This window comes from Onychomys torridus, chromosome 10 (assembly GCF_903995425.1).
Source record: "Onychomys torridus chromosome 10, mOncTor1.1, whole genome shotgun sequence".
NCBI classification, from domain to species: domain Eukaryota; kingdom Metazoa; phylum Chordata; class Mammalia; order Rodentia; family Cricetidae; genus Onychomys; species Onychomys torridus.
In genome coordinates, this window is record NC_050452.1 from 77,226,607 (window position 1) to 77,242,305 (window position 15,699).

General features: G+C 42.8%; 1 protein-coding gene across 1 annotated transcript in view; it reads right to left on the reverse strand.

The window, feature by feature from the left end:
• Cds1 (CDP-diacylglycerol synthase 1) overlaps nucleotides 1-15,699 on the reverse strand; it is a 66,496-nt gene that overhangs the window by 28,331 nt on the left and 22,466 nt on the right. The window contains exons 3-4 of the mRNA XM_036201027.1: nucleotides 6,669-6,765; nucleotides 1,632-1,729 (exon numbers count right to left, since the gene is read on the reverse strand). Coding sequence (XP_036056920.1) covers nucleotides 1,632-1,729; nucleotides 6,669-6,765 — 195 coding nt within the window. The remainder of the gene's footprint in view (nucleotides 1-1,631; nucleotides 1,730-6,668; nucleotides 6,766-15,699) is intronic.

A 15,699-nucleotide genomic window follows, 5' to 3' on the forward strand; every position in this document is an offset into this window, starting at 1 on the left:
CCCATTAGCTTGATGTGTCAAATACGACAGAATCATTCCCTGCATTTTGATGGCAATACTAAGATCAAAACCAAATCAGGTGATTAATCCAAAATATGCCCCACCAAAATGCTTTCTCATTTTAAATTTAATTTCAAACCCATCAGTCAACAGCAACCAGCAATCCAAAGACAATTCCTGTGTTTAACTCAAAATACAGTATCAGAGATGACAATATCAAAATAGAAAAATAGATACACATGCGCGCGTGCGTGCGTGCGTGCGCGCGCGCACACACACACACACACACAGAGTGTTAAGTTTATAATAAACAGACAGATACACACACACAGTGTTAAGTTTACAATGGACAGACAGATGCACATACACACACACACACACACAGTGTTAAGTTTATAATGAACAGACAGATGCACACATGCCTTGTACACACACACCCACACACACACAGTGTTAAGTTTATAATAAACAGACAGATACACACACACACACAGAGTGTTAAGTTTATAATGGACAGACAGATGGACAGACAGATGCACACACACACACACACACACACACACACACACACACAAACACACAGTGTTAAGTTTATAATGAACAGACAGATGCACACATGCCTTCTACATACACACAGTGTTAAGTTTATAATGAAAATTAACTCCTGGCTGCTCTGTGGCCTCCTGTTTGATCACTAACACTGAGGACACAACCCCACCTCATGAAGCAAGTTAAGAGGGAAAGGAGGGAGAGGTGGCTGAGCATCTCCTCCCCACTGCCATTGCCCTACATATGGTTCTCATGTTCTTCTCAATGCCCAGAAGGACCCCGATTGAACAGTGATTCTTCTTATTTTGATTTAATGTGTGTGTGTGTGTGTGTGTGTGTGTGTGTGTGTGTGTGTGTGTGTGTGTGTTTCCCATATATTTTATGAGAAATGGAGAAAAGGGCTAGGATAAAATTACCTCTTATCAATATCAACACTCACCCCTCCACTTTCCCCATTTCTAGGATCTTATTACCTATCTCAGGCTGGCCTTGACCTCACAGTCCTCCTGCCTCAGACAATCATCAGTTGAGTCAGTTGCTGTGGTTTGGATCGCAGAACCAGGGTTACAGTCATGAGCCACCACACTCAGGTTAGGAACTACTTAGACTATTCTAAGCCCCGAATGTAAGATACTTTTGTCCTAGGAAGACAGTGACTTCCTGGAAGTGTTATGGAATAACTTCCTAAAAGACATGACCATGTAGGCTGACTAGGATCTAGTGCCATGTTTCCTACTCAATGTCTTGACAGCAATGAGTACCTGAAATGTTTAAAAAATACATAAGGCAAACTGTATACATATATGTACATATCCTTGTCAATTAGGAAAAAAAGATAAGAAAGCTTTTCATAAAATTAGGGACAGGAAGAAAATAAAATGGCAAATATATTAATCATAATTAGACGTCATTACAAAGACTGAAATGCAAGCTTGCAGAAGGTTGTGCTGAAGGAGGAGCGAAGGTTATTTTCTTTACAAATACAGTTGCAGCGTGCTTCTCTTTCTCCAAAGTCATGCTGCAATTTAAACATTTAGAAATGAGTCAGATTTGCATAACCAGAGCAGTTCACAGTCACTCACCAACTCAGTGTTCTAAACCACGGAAGGTCATAGGAATGGTAGACCCTGTACCCAATGGTGATGATCTCATGGAAGCATTTCACTTGGATGCCCAGAACCTGCAAATAAGACGAGGTAGTGTGAGGTCCAGTGTTTACATTTGTGCTGTGTTACTTTAAAGCAACAATTCTTAATCTACCAACTCCTACTGACTCTAAACGGCAATAGCAAAGAGGCAAGATTCACTCTTCCAAGGGAAACCGTGCCTAATGGAGCAGCAAAGGGATATTTAGATGAAGGCCTAAGATCTTCCCAGGAGAGCCAGGGGCAGCGTCTCCTTGGGCAGTTGGGTGGGCCTTACCCATTTATTTTTATTATTTATTTCCATGTATTCACAATTTCTCAAGATGGATACTCTTTTTTGAGATGGGGTCTCACACTATAGGGCAGACTGGCCTCTAACTCCCTAGCTCACTTTCTCAGCCTTCTGTGTAACAATTACAGGTACGACACGTCATTTCTGTTGCTTGGATTACTATAGGAAAAAGCTGGCTTAGAGAAGTCTGCTTGTGTATATGTATCTTTAATCACATGTTCCAGCACACTTAGAAAGATGGTGGCATGGGCCTTCAATCTTGGCACACAGGAGGCAGGGCAGCAGATCTCTGTGAGTTCAAGGCTCTCCTGGTCTCTACATAAGTGAGGTCCAGGCCAGCCACAGCCAAATGGTGAGACTCTACCTTTAAAAAAAACAGATGATGTCCAGGATGAATAATTACATCACCTTCCACTCTTCCTTCTCAGAGCTGTCCTACAGCCAGGAACGGCTGTGGTCAGTCTCAGCAGACTCACCACCACTGACACGTACGTGCACACTTTACCCAGACAACAGCCTCAGTGGAGTTTCGTTTGCAAGGCGTCTTTGTATTCATGAGCTGATATTCTGCTCGTGGCCCTTCCCAGTGATAAACCCACGGATCTAGGTGCAGCTTCAACATCTTACCCAAGCTTGGCCAATTCCAAGACTCAAACAGCAGATGAAAACCTCTGAACCAAAAGGGAGAGTCTTGGTGAACACAGCCAATTATTTTCCTTCCTCTAGACAGCACGGCCAAGGGCTTGTGACTGTGCACTCTTGTACAAGAATAAGACTTTTATAAGCTTAAAGAGTTTAAGAGTCAAAGATTATAACAGACCAATGTGCAACTTAGAATCTAAACAACTACTATTTGGCCTTTCACTGAAAAGGGTTTCCGAATTCATGTTTGAAGGTTTGTATTTCTGAACATTTCCTGCGGTCTGGAGAAATGAGTCAGTGGGTAGAGTGAGACACTGCTCAAGCATGGGGACCTAAGTTGACCTGCATGAGGTTCAAACTCCAGCACTGGGGCAGGGGCGGGGCAGACAGCAGGCGCTCCCCAGGGCTCACGGGCCAGACAGCTTCCAGAGCATCAGGCTCCACCTCAGGGAGAGGCCTCCGTCTCAAAAGAGAAGGCGCAGAGGCAGACAGACACTCCACCGCCTCCAGGATGCACGCACAGGAAAGTGCACGTGTGCATGCACACAAGCATGCACATGTGAGAGAGGAGAGAGACGGAGACACAGAGAGATCTTTCTATAAACTAGCCTTCTCAAATCTGTCTTTCAGAATATTTTTAAGCTATTCTACCATCAGGTATTTATTATATGTTCAATCATATACTTTAAAAAAGTCAGTGCTCTCTTTTGCCACATAATAAAGAAGTATTTATTATACCAAAGTACAAGAAGTACTGGTAGCCCAAGTCATTAGTGTATTATTACAAAAACAAAGAAGATTTAAAGGTCATTCTTCAAATAATCTTTGTGTAAATATGAAATAAAAGGTTATTTTCACATAAATAGTCACAGAATGGGGGCAAAGTTCAGTGTTAAGACAAAATGACAAACCACACCGTTTACAGAACACAGAGCTTTTGAAATATCGAGTGCAGTGATGCAATCTCCATGAACACACCCACTCAGCACGGCACCGTCTCCCAAGAGGAGGAAAAGAGGGGCTTTATTTAACAGCTATGTTATCTGTGTCCTTATCATTACAGCTTGCAAGGAGAATACAGAGTGTCTGGAAAAACCAAAAATAAGGAATTCAAAACACTAGAGTCAAAACTCTTTATATTTACCTGGGTTGGGGATTTAGCTCAGTGGTAGAGCGCTTGCCTAGCACAAAGCCCTGGGTTCCATTCTCAGCTCAATATATATACTGTGACTCTAATGGCATGTGGAAATAACCACACACACCTGTGGTGGGGGACAGATGGCAGCAGCAAAGCACAGAAATAGGCAGTCGGTATGTCTCGGATGACTGAGGCACATTAGGGTATGGATGAGGAGTTCAGAGCTGTGAGGATACACAGTGGTGGATGGTAGCAGAGGAACGTCATGAGAAGACATGAATATTTGGGACAATGGGGTGGGGGGGGGGGCACTAATGAATGGCAAGGTGGCAAAAGCAGGCGGTAGTTCAGGCTAGGTGACATGACCGAACCAGCAGGGCGTCACAGCATTCATGGAGAAACCAGAGTCAGTGAAAAAACAGTATGGGGGGGGGGGGGTTGGAGAGTTGGCTCGGTGGTTAAGAGCACTGGCTGCTCTTCCAGAGGACCCAGGTTCAGTTCCCAGCAACCACATGGCAGCTCACAACTGTCTGTGATCCAGCACCCTTGCTCAAACTATACGTGCAGGCAAAAATGTCAATGTACATAAAAATAAATTAAATAAAATAAAATAAAAACAGCATACAAGAATTTATTTCAAAGGTTTTAGTTCAGACTTTGGGGATATGTGGTGAGGCAGAACATCGAGATGGGGGTAGAACAGAGCTGCTCACTCCAGCAGGCCAGGCCCAGAATGAGACAGAGAAGAGACAAGGACAAGATACAGCGCCAACAGCTGCTCTGCCTACCTCCTCCTTTCAAAGTTTCCACAGCTCCGGACAAGTCCGTCAGCCCGGATCCCTGATTAGGTCAGACCCCAGTGATCACTCACTGTCAATGATTAGATGACCAGGTAGGAACCAAACCTTCAAGTCGTTGCCTTTTAGGGAACACTGAACCATAACTGAAGGGCTAAGGATGAGGAGGGAACACAGAGTAGAAAGGAAAGCCTGGAGCAACAGATTTACGCAGGATAACTGGGGGTCACACAGGACTATGGGTTATACAAACAAAAATGCCTATTTTTATTTTAGGACTCTATTTTAAGAAGATAATCTGATTTATTAAATCAGAACTTATTTGTGCTCAAGTGTGTTCAAAATTAAAGATGTTCTCATTAAAGAAACAGAACATAACCTGATTGTTTAAAAATAGCACAGTGTCTTAAGTAAGACAATGCTTCACGTTCCATTATATAGCAGAAAAGGTTAAAAAAATGTAAATACTTTAGGCAGGTTATGATTCTCTTTTAAAAATCAGGATCCAACTGAGCATGGTGCACACACCTGGGACCCCAGCACTGTGGAGGCAGCAGACTGCAAGTTCAAGGCCAGCGTGGGCCATACAGCGAGATGACAGTCTCTAAGAGCTCTGAACTTCATCCTGGAAAAGTAGTCTGGCCCTTCTTGGGAGCATCATCCCCTGACTTCCTGAGCTGAAGAAATGCTTTCATTGTGACTAATTTTACTTTCAAATGTACTTTTAATAAAAGGAAAACCACACCAGGTTGCTGATAATCACATCCATTCTCAACAGGACACGGGAGTAAAAGACAGGAAGAAGGTAGATGCGTCCGTGCTCTCCTGTAGGCAGGAGACCGGGAAGGTGAATACATGGAAGAGGCTGAATGAGCTGAGCTGAGATGAAGAAAGCAACAGAGTAGAAAAGGGAGAGTCTGCCACAGCCGCCTGGTACACAAGTGTGGTGGGGGGGAGGGGCAGTGAACAGTTTTATCCAGGGAGCTTGTCACTTTCTCGGCTCATCCTCACATAATAATAATGAAAGACACCGTGTGCGCCCCCCCAAGGATGGCTGTCACCATTCATTGCTAAGCCATGCTTGGATCCCTGGAAACACTTGGATAAATCTGTTGAACAAATGGATTTCTCCGGCTCCCACAGCTCAGGTATACACGCTGTGAGGAACACCTCACTCCCAGCTCCTCTCACCTCCTTGACGCCTCCTATTTAACCTTCAGATGGAAGCTCACGTGCTGGGCGATGCTTCCAGAAAGTCTGCCAACGCCTCTTCTGCTCTTACAGTGCTAGTCTTTATTTAAAACACTGCAGTTGGTCATTAGAAGCAGCTAATGAGTTCTTTACAGTATAAACAGCCAGCATCATCAGAACAAAGCTTGGTATGTTTTTCTCAGCACCACCATTAACCTACCCCAGTCACCTTGAAGGCATTTAGGAAATGAATGAAGTAAGAGCTTAATAGGTCTGTTTGCCCTCATGACTTGTTTGGCTTCCCATACACAACACCTAAATCTCTCAGAAGAGCGTCTACTCAGCTCTCCAGTCCCACCCCTAGCGGCCACCCACAGGTCAACCGGGTGACACCTTCTCTCAGTAGCCCCCGCCTTGACCATGGCGTATCCACCTTGAACTCCACTTTGCTTTCTCTGTGTAATCTTCAAGCTTAGCCGTTTGCTATCCCTCTTTTAGACCAGATGGCATGCTTCTCTACCCTTGTGCTCAGAACACGGCCTGTCACAAGACTTACCACTAGTCTTCTGACTGACTGAGTGCTTCTACTGTTACACTAAGTTCCTTCAAGTCAGGGAGCTAGTCAGATCTAAATATGTGGAGGTGGTATGTGCACTTCTGCCACACATGCCACTGGACACATAGATGCCTGTGTATTAAGGCACACTTGGTCTCTGCTGGACGAGCACACTGAGGGACTATTTTGCAAACAGTAAAGATTAGTCTGAATCATTTCATGAACTAGAAGTTGCTTAAAGGAACTGAATTTGCTGTTCCAAGTCTCGGCTTTCCTTTTTATTATTATATGCTCAAATTACTTCAATGATATGTAAATACTGAGAAACCAAGGACTTAGGAAGGTGTCAATCACTTACCAGAAGCATCAGCATGAAAGACCCCATATAGATGATCAGGAAAAAGAGGGAAATCATGGTAAGGGTGAGAATCCCTCGAATCCACCAGTTCTTCCATCTACAAAGAAGTTTATAAAGTCAGTATTTAATAATGTGATTTTAAAGTTTTGGTATGTGTAGTTTCAGTACCAAATTCCCAGAGTTGGGAATTTTTCCTAACTGTTCTTGAAGGATATCTTATTTAATTTTATATAATAACAGCAACAGTCAAAATTTTACATTATATTAACTGAAGAAAGAAAGAGATTGTTGTTAAATATGTGTGGGGATAAGTCACAAGAATGGGGAATTAGGTGGTCAGCTTAGATGTGGGGACGGGACATCCCAATAGGAATTTTTTGAGGAAGAGTCTTGGAAGGGAAAGGAAGATCATTGGGTGATAGAGACAGCAGAGCTCCCACCCAGAAACTCAGAGTTTGTTTCTTAGAACAGAGCATCTGGAAGCTACAAAGAGCTAACTCCTGCTACACTGAGGACTAATCTCCTTCATACCTCTGCTTTAAGGACGAGCACCCCCCTCCTTGCATGCTATTCCCTACAAGAATATCCTTTGGAGGGAGGGGTCCTTGTACTATTTGATCATGCCATGAGGTACGCTGGCAGACACTATACAAATAGCTACAAATAACTTTAATCCATGGACTGTCATTTGTAGGTCATGTTAGCACCCCTGAGACTGGGTTCAGTGTCACACACCTGCAGTCCCAGCTACTTGGGATGCAATGGTGAGAAGACCACTCGAACCCAGGAGTCCGAGGCCAGCCTGTGCAGCACAGGACTCTGCCTCACAAACAGATTCTGAAAGCACCTGTATGTGGATCATTCCGGGTCCAAACTCTCCGCTGCTTTTCTTTAAGATTGTAGTGAGTTTTACCACATAGGCTTTGGGCCCCACAAAGTGAGGTGATCCCATGGATTCCAACGTCTTCTCCTATGTCCCCTGAGTCAATACATCCTCCATGAGTTTCACTAGCAATCTTTGTAAAAACCAAGGTCTTCAGCTCCATGTGCTGGATGTGTATTATAAGAACTCAAAGAACATTTGAATACTGAACTGAAGGAATGATTTGTGTAAGTTGTACATTATTCTTTGCACACTGACTGACTCCTTTGTTACACTCTGTTGAGGGGTGTGGCAAAAATATAAATGCATCTTGTATAGAGCATTTGCTCAGCAAATATTGGATGAGATACTGAGCCAGCCACCCAATAGGTTAATAAAAATATAAGACATAAAGTTAAAAAAGATTCTCAGGTAGGACCAGCAAGATGGTTCAGCAGGTAAAGGCATTTGCTGTGCAGGGCTGGTGAAGGTGAAAAACAGGAACAGACTCTAGAAAGTTGTACTCTGACCTCTGACCTCCACACAACAGTGCTGGGGCTCATGTGTATATGTGCACATACATAATAAATTTTAAAATAATTTTTAAAAGATTTTCATTAGCTGTCACTGCAAACAAAATGCCTGACAAAAAGCAAATGGGGGTGTGGTGGTGGCCCAGCGTGACGAGAAGGCGTGGGGACCTGAACAAGTCACAGGTGATAAGCAGGAAGTGGAAAGCGGAATGGCAGTGCTTTGCAGGTGTGCTTCTTTTCCCTTTCCGTTCAGTCCAAAAGTCCAGCCCGAGGACCGTGCTGCCATGTTCAGGGTGGGGCTCCCTGCTCCGTCAGGCCTCCCTGTAACCACATTACAGTCACAATCCAAGTGTCTAATTAATGCTCTGGGAGTTTGTAAATCTAGCCAAACTGACAAAGTTAACCCCCACATATGACTTTTATCAGTTCCAATAATAACATTTAATTGATATTGTAAAAGATTATGATTCAATTTAGTCTAGTTCATGCATTTTATTCTAGGCATAGGTCCTTTCCCTTTTTACAACAAAATTATAGGCTGATTTCAGCTACTTATAAAATACGGGCTATATATATATATTGCTTGCTTTCAATCATTCTCCTACATTATGTGCCTGATTTCATTTTTCTATACACATAAAAAATCATGAATCCTAAGTGTAGCATTTGTATGCCTGGGGTGTGTGTGTGTGTGTGTGTCATTGTCACTGGGGCTCACACGCAGAAGACCCATGCATTGCCACACCCTCATCCCCCATCCTGCATAGTTTAGACACTTCTTCAAATAATCCTTTAATGTCATTTCTGTATTCAAGGATCCAGAAACGTCAACGGCATGAAAACAACAGCTTTTGCTAGCTTCCCAGGTTTTCCTTGAGGTACTCAAACTGAGTTTATCCTACCATAGTTCCCTCTACTGTTTAGTAAAATATGTAGAATCACGATTTCTCTCATTGGACTTTGAACTTTAGGCCTGAACTAAAAGTCAGCGTACAGTCAGAAAATGCAACTGAAAGGTTCTGTTTAGTTTTAAAGACGTTCCTCTCTGCAGATTAATGAGTGGATTAGGGAACTGGGCTAAGTCATAAAGCCAGGCAGAGGTAAACAAAGGGCCTTAACCCAGCCAACGGCGATAATCCTGTCCTGTCTGCATGGAACCTGGAATCCTATCTAGCCTTCCCCTAGAAAAGTATCAGAAGCCAGTCCTGGATGGGAGCTGCTGAGGAACAGAAATATTGGGAAACTATCCACTCTCTTCTCATTATCTCATAATTACAGCACCGCATCCTGGGCCCTGAAAGAAGACACTCTATTTAGCCACTTTTGAAAAAGAGAAGAGTTTTGTTGGCATCCAAATTAATGAGTATCACTGTGATACACTGCTGTTTGTGAATATTTACTATAATTTAATCGCCCCCATGCCCTCCCCTTCCTCCCCACCCAAACATTCCCACTCCAATCCCATCATATGTGCCCTGCTCCTCCTCTTGTTCCTCTACCCACTCCCTCACACCTGCCCTCCCTCCTCTGTCATGTCTGCGCGTATGCACATATCCAGAGACATACACACACCATGCTCACTCTCTTTACACCTGCCCCTCCTCTGTCATGGTCTGTGCGTACACACAAACAGAGACCCACACGCACACAGGCCCACTCTAACACACACACCTGCCCCTCCTCTTTCATGGTCTGTGTGTACACACACATCCAGAATCACACACATGCACACAGGTCCACTCATACACACACCTTCCCCTCCTCTTTCATGGTCTCTGTGTGTACACACACATCCAGAGACAAACACGCACATGTGCCCACTCTCATACACACAAATTTAAAGCTAGCTTCCACATTTTCTGAGTCTGGCTAATTTTACATAATGCAACAATCTCTGGTTTCATCCATTTTCCCACAAATATTACAATTGTATTCTTTGCAGCTAAATAGAATTCTTGGTGTATGTGCGACACATCTTTCTGATCCGTTTATCTGTTGCTGAGACCGTAGCTACTGTGGACAGAGAGCAAGAGCATCCATACGGCCACATCTCCGTGCTGTGCTGACTTAAGAATCCTGCAAGCACATACCCAGAGTGGTAAAGCCAGGTCACATGGCAGTTCTTTATTTGAAAGATTTTTATTATATTTTGATTATGTGTGTCTGTGTGTGGGTGTGTGCAGATACATGGAGAACAGGAGGGGGAGTGGATCCCCTCGCTGGAGTCACAGGTGGTTGTGAGCTGTCTGACATGGGTGCTGAGAAACAAACCTCTGTAAGAGCAGTAAGTGTTCTCAACCACAGATCCATCACTACAGCCTCTCTAAAAAAATCTGTTACATTGTATTTATTTTGTGGACTTATTTTTGTGCGTGGTGAGAGATAATGGGTCTTGCTTAAGAAAAGAACACACCTCACTTCGAGGACAAGGTTGGAAGGATGCATACTGGGGAAGAGGGCATTCTGGTCAGTTCCAGCTCAGGATCCTCAGTCCCTGTTTCCCCACGGTGTCTTCAGCAACAGAGCCTTACCTTCACCTCTGGGGGCAGCCAAGTCCAGCAGCAATAGGCTGTATGTTCTGGGAGTGTCCTGGACAGCCCTGGCCAACCTTTCAAAGGAGGAGTGCCCATGCCTGCTATTGGGGTGTTTACTAGCTGCTCTTGGTCTCTGGGAGGAAAGCGCCATCAGTCCAGGTGAGAAAAGTAACTATATATGTGGATTTACATGTATAACAGGGTTTTCTAGTTAATGGTCTGATTCCTTGTGGTTTTTCCCCACATCTTGTCGTTATTTTACCCACCTCCCTCCCACTCCTAAGCCCTCTCTTTCCCATCTCCCTGTCCGGTCACTTGTATCCTGTTATTCTTCCCTCTTGCATGGTAAGTGCTTAACCACTGAGCCATCTTCTCCCCACACTGTGGAAAGTTCTATTGAGGATCTCTGGGTCTACAGTCCTCAAGAAAACGTGGCCCCCAATTTTCTTTGTTCTTGTCTCATTTGGATATCAATATAATCACAGAATGCTTTTGTTCAAGCGCTCCTTTCATGTAGCAGTTAGAGGGATATTAGAAGTTAGTTCTTTAAACGTTTGGTAGAATTCGGTGGTGAATGCACTCACTCCTGGGCTCTTCTATGTTAGCAGACTTTTTGTTGTTGTTTTTTCAAGACAGGGTTTCTCTGCGTAGTTCTCTGCCTGTCCTGGATCTCGCTCTGTAGCCCAGGCTGGCCTCAAACTCACAGAGATCTGCCTGGTTCTGCCTCCCCAGTGCTGGGATTACAGGTGTACACTACCACCGCCCAGCTGTCAGGAGACTTTTAATGACTATTTTCATCTAATAGCTTATTGGTCTGTTATGTCTAAGAACGTATCCACTTCTTTAGGTTTTCCAGTTTTCTGAAGTACAAGTTTTGAAAATATTCCCCAATGACTCTCTTGATTCCATTGGAATCTGATGAATCTAATTTTTATCTCTGGTTTTATTAATCAATCTCTCTTCTCTTCTCTTCCCTTCCCTTCTCTCCTCTCCCCTCCCCTCCCCCCCCTCCCCTTCCCTCCTCCTCCTCCTCTTCTTCTTCTTCTTCTTCTTCTTCTTCTTCTTCTTCTTCTTCTTCTTCTCTCTCTCTCTCTCTCTCTCTCTCTCTCTCTCTCTCTCTCTCATGGTTAATTTGCCTAGGGGTCTATCAACATTTAACATTTCTTATAAAGATCTAATTCCAGCTCCGATTCTACACCGATCCTTAATCTCCGCTGTGTTAATTTCTGCCTCGGTCTTCTTCTTCCTGTGTGTTGTTTTGGGTTTGACTCGCTCCTGTGTTTCTAAGCCCTCAATGTGTATATAAGGTTTCGTGTTTGAGCTCTATCTCAAAGCGACAGAGCTTTATTTTTTAATGTAAGCACTTAGATTATAAGCTTTCCTCTTATAAGTTCCTCAGCTATATCCCAAAAGTTCCAGGAAGTTCTACTTTCATTTGATTGTAGGAATTTTTTTTTTTTTCAAGACAGGGTTTCTCTGTATAGCTTTGAGCCTTTCCTGGAACTCACAGACATCTGCCTGCCTCTGTTTCCCGAGTGCTGGGATTAAAGGCATGCGCCACCACCTCCCGGCGATTGTAGGAATTTTTAATTTCCTCTCTTTTTTCCCCAGTGAGTCACTGGTCATTTATGGGTATACTGTTCAGTAGTTTTCCAGTCATATGTGTAGTTTATATAAAATTCTTTTGCTATTGATTCCTAGTTTTTTTTCCACTATGATCTGCTCAAACACATGATAAAATCATCTTTGGCTGACTTGTGTATAATGCACAGTATACACTTGTATTAATGCACATTTGTATGTTAACTTTTCTTTTGAGCTGAGGTTCGAACCCAGGGCCTTGAGCTTGCTAGGCAAGCGCTCTACCACTGAGCTAAATCCCCAACCCCTGTATGTTAACTTTTAAAAGTTTCTGTATTTTCAGAGCAAAGGGACTAGACAAGAATGAAAACAGATAGCCCAGGTGATCCAGAATCTCAAAATTCCTCTGTTACAGTCTCCTCAAAATTATGCATCCAAAACAGCTTTAAGGATGCTGAGATGATCCAGCCTCACAGAAATATTTCAGTCAGGACTTAACTATAATTCTAAATTTACTCAGGGTCCCCCAAAGATAACAGTGCCCACAAATAACAGGAAGCAGTCTAGAGAACTATGCCCACATTCCCAAAAGATGGGTTATGGTTATTTATTATCATTTAAGGGGGACTAGGTTACAAGTTGTTATAACTGTCAGGAAAAAACTAAACAAAGGAGATTAGATTCAGGGATCTCATTCTAAAATGAAAAGGGGGATATAGAAATGATAAGGTAAAAGGGTAGATTATTGAATCTACTTTAATTTAAAAACAACTATTAATCTTAAATATTTCACACTGGTATGGATTTTGGCTTATTGATACAAATTTAAAGTTAATTTTGTTATACTAGATGTATATTTCTACTCTTGTTAAGGCATTGTATTTTTGCAGCTCATTAAAAATATAATGTATATAAAAATACAGATGAATAGTCATCTACAATAGTCAAACTTATAGTCATGCTAGGTAAGTTTTCAAGGTTTTATATACACAGATATATTTAGATAGATAGGTGGTCTCAAACAATTCAAAGACCTATAGAATATGGTATTTAATAAATATGCTTAATAACCTAAGGCTTCTCATAACAGTGAGACACGTTTGCTCCTGGCAGCAACAATCTACTTCAGAGAAGATGATGGGCACTGAAGAAACTCTGTATGGAGTTTGTTTCCTTTATGACAAAAGCTAGCCATGTGGGCAAAGAAACTGCATTTGACTCAATTATTGACAATATACTGTCCAAACTGGACCAGCAGGATGCAAGAAAGGCAACCGCCAAACTTTGCCAAGACAAGGTAGGACAGTCCTTCAAAATTCCCTACTTCTCAAAAATGTCTGTCAGATACTCTAGGCCTCAAGTGGATGCCCCAATGTTACGGAAGAACCTAGAGTGACTGTCCAGGTGGCCTGATGTTCCTGTAATTAGGTAACATTTGATCCTTCTGGGGTCTTTGATGGAGTTAGGAGTAAGATAGATAATAAAATATTTTCTCTAATTTTTGTCAAATACAAATGGACTGGATATTATAACTGTAATTCATACTTAACTTTTTTTATATATAATCTTACTATGTTAAAGTTAAAACCTTCCATTTTAATTAGACAAAAGGGGGGAAATGCTGTGGAATAATCCTCTTGTATGCTGTGAAGATTTGTCATTCGGATTGGTTTAATAAAAAGCTGACTGGTCAGTAGCCAGGCAGGAATTATAGGCAAGACAACCAGCCTAGGAGAATGATGGGAAGAAGAGTGGAGTCTGAGAGACGCCAGCCTGCCGCTGAGGAAGCAAGATGTGTAGAAAATGAGGTAATAAGCCATGAGCCATGTGGCAAAGCATAGATAAGAAATACGGATTAATTTAAATGTAAGGATTAGCTAGTAAAACACCTGAACTATTAGCCAAGCATGTACAATTAACATTAAGTCTCCAAGTCAATTATTTGGGAGCAGGTGGTCAGGACAGGAAAACTCTGCCTACTCTATTTATTTACTAAGTCTTAACAATTTTGCTGCCTATTTTTCTGGCTAGCTGGGTTGGTTGTTCTTTTCTTTTCTTTCCCCCTTACTAATAGAAAGGGGTCCTCTGGTGTACTGTGTTGGACAGAATGGATTTCCTTTGTTTGGTTCTTCCTTTCACATCTGCATAGTGTTTCTTCAAGTCTTTTCTGCAGTGCTGGCTCAGGGGTCATGAACTGCTTTTGTCTTGAACTGTTCTTGTTTCTCCATCAGTTAAAGATGCCTTTGCTGGAAACAGCAATCTTAGTTGACAGTTAATGACTTTTGGGTTTTGAAATATATCGTTTCATGCTTTCCTGGCTTTTAGGTAGCTGGTGAGATGTAGTATTTTTTATATGTTTAACTTTACAGAGTTGTTTTTCCTTTACAATTTTTAATATTTAAAGATATTTTTGGAGCCGGGCAGTGGTGGCACATGCTTTAATCCCAGCACTTGGGAGGCAGAGCCAGGCGGATCTCTGTGAGTTCGAGGCCAGCCTGGTCTACAGAGCAAGTTCCAGGAAAGGCACACAGCTACATAGAGAAACCCTGTCTCGGAAAACCAAACAAACAATCAAAAAAAGTATTTTGGTATCTTGGCTATAAAATGTCATGAAGAGGTTCTTTTCTTCATGTACATTTAGGGGTATCCATTCCTCCAGATTTGGGTTTCTGTCAAAATTTTATTGAATATTTTTTCTCTCCTGTGGTTGATCTAGGTTCCTTCTTCCATCACATGTATCCTTAGGTCTGATCCCTGTGTGTAACCCAGAGGTCTTAGACACTGTGACTGTGGTGTTTATTTTCCTTTTTTACTGGTGTTTGAGTGTGGAATTTCCTTAACCTTGCCCTCTATCCCTGACATCCTTTCTTCTGTTTGGGTGAGTCCATTGGTAATGCTTTGCACTGTGTTTTTATTGGCTTCATTGAGGTTTTCATTTCTAATACCTCTTCTTTTCCCACCCTAAAGACCTCATTTCCCTGCTGGCTCTCCCTTCTGTTGCTTTCTTTTCCATGTCCCAGACGGACTCGTCTGTTTGTAGCTCCCAAGGTCACTGACCATTTCTACAAGTGGGCTTTGGGAATCTCCCCCAGCACTTGAACTCTTCAGAATCTTTGGGTTCCGAAGCTGAGGAGAAGCCACGACGCCATTTCTTTTGTTCTCATGTCACCACACCCACATCTGCTGGTTTGGACACACTCTTACTGCACAGTCTACTCACGGGGGCTCACTCACCAGCATCACGCAGTGAGAACAAAACCAATGTGGCCAGTGAGTCTCCTGCTTCCCTCCCTGTGTGCAGCCGTGTGTGCAGCCGTGTGCACAGCTGCGTGTAGCCTGTCCTCCTCTTGTGCCCCATCCATCTGTTTCTTTATACATCCCAGGTATCCTACCTACCAGTCTCCATGAACTTCCAAAGCCCTTCCTCTGTAAAACACAATGTTTTTCTCCTCCTCTCTCCTTCCCCAGAAACAGTGGGAGCACCCATCCTCACTCAGAGGTCTCTCTACTCAGCCATGTTT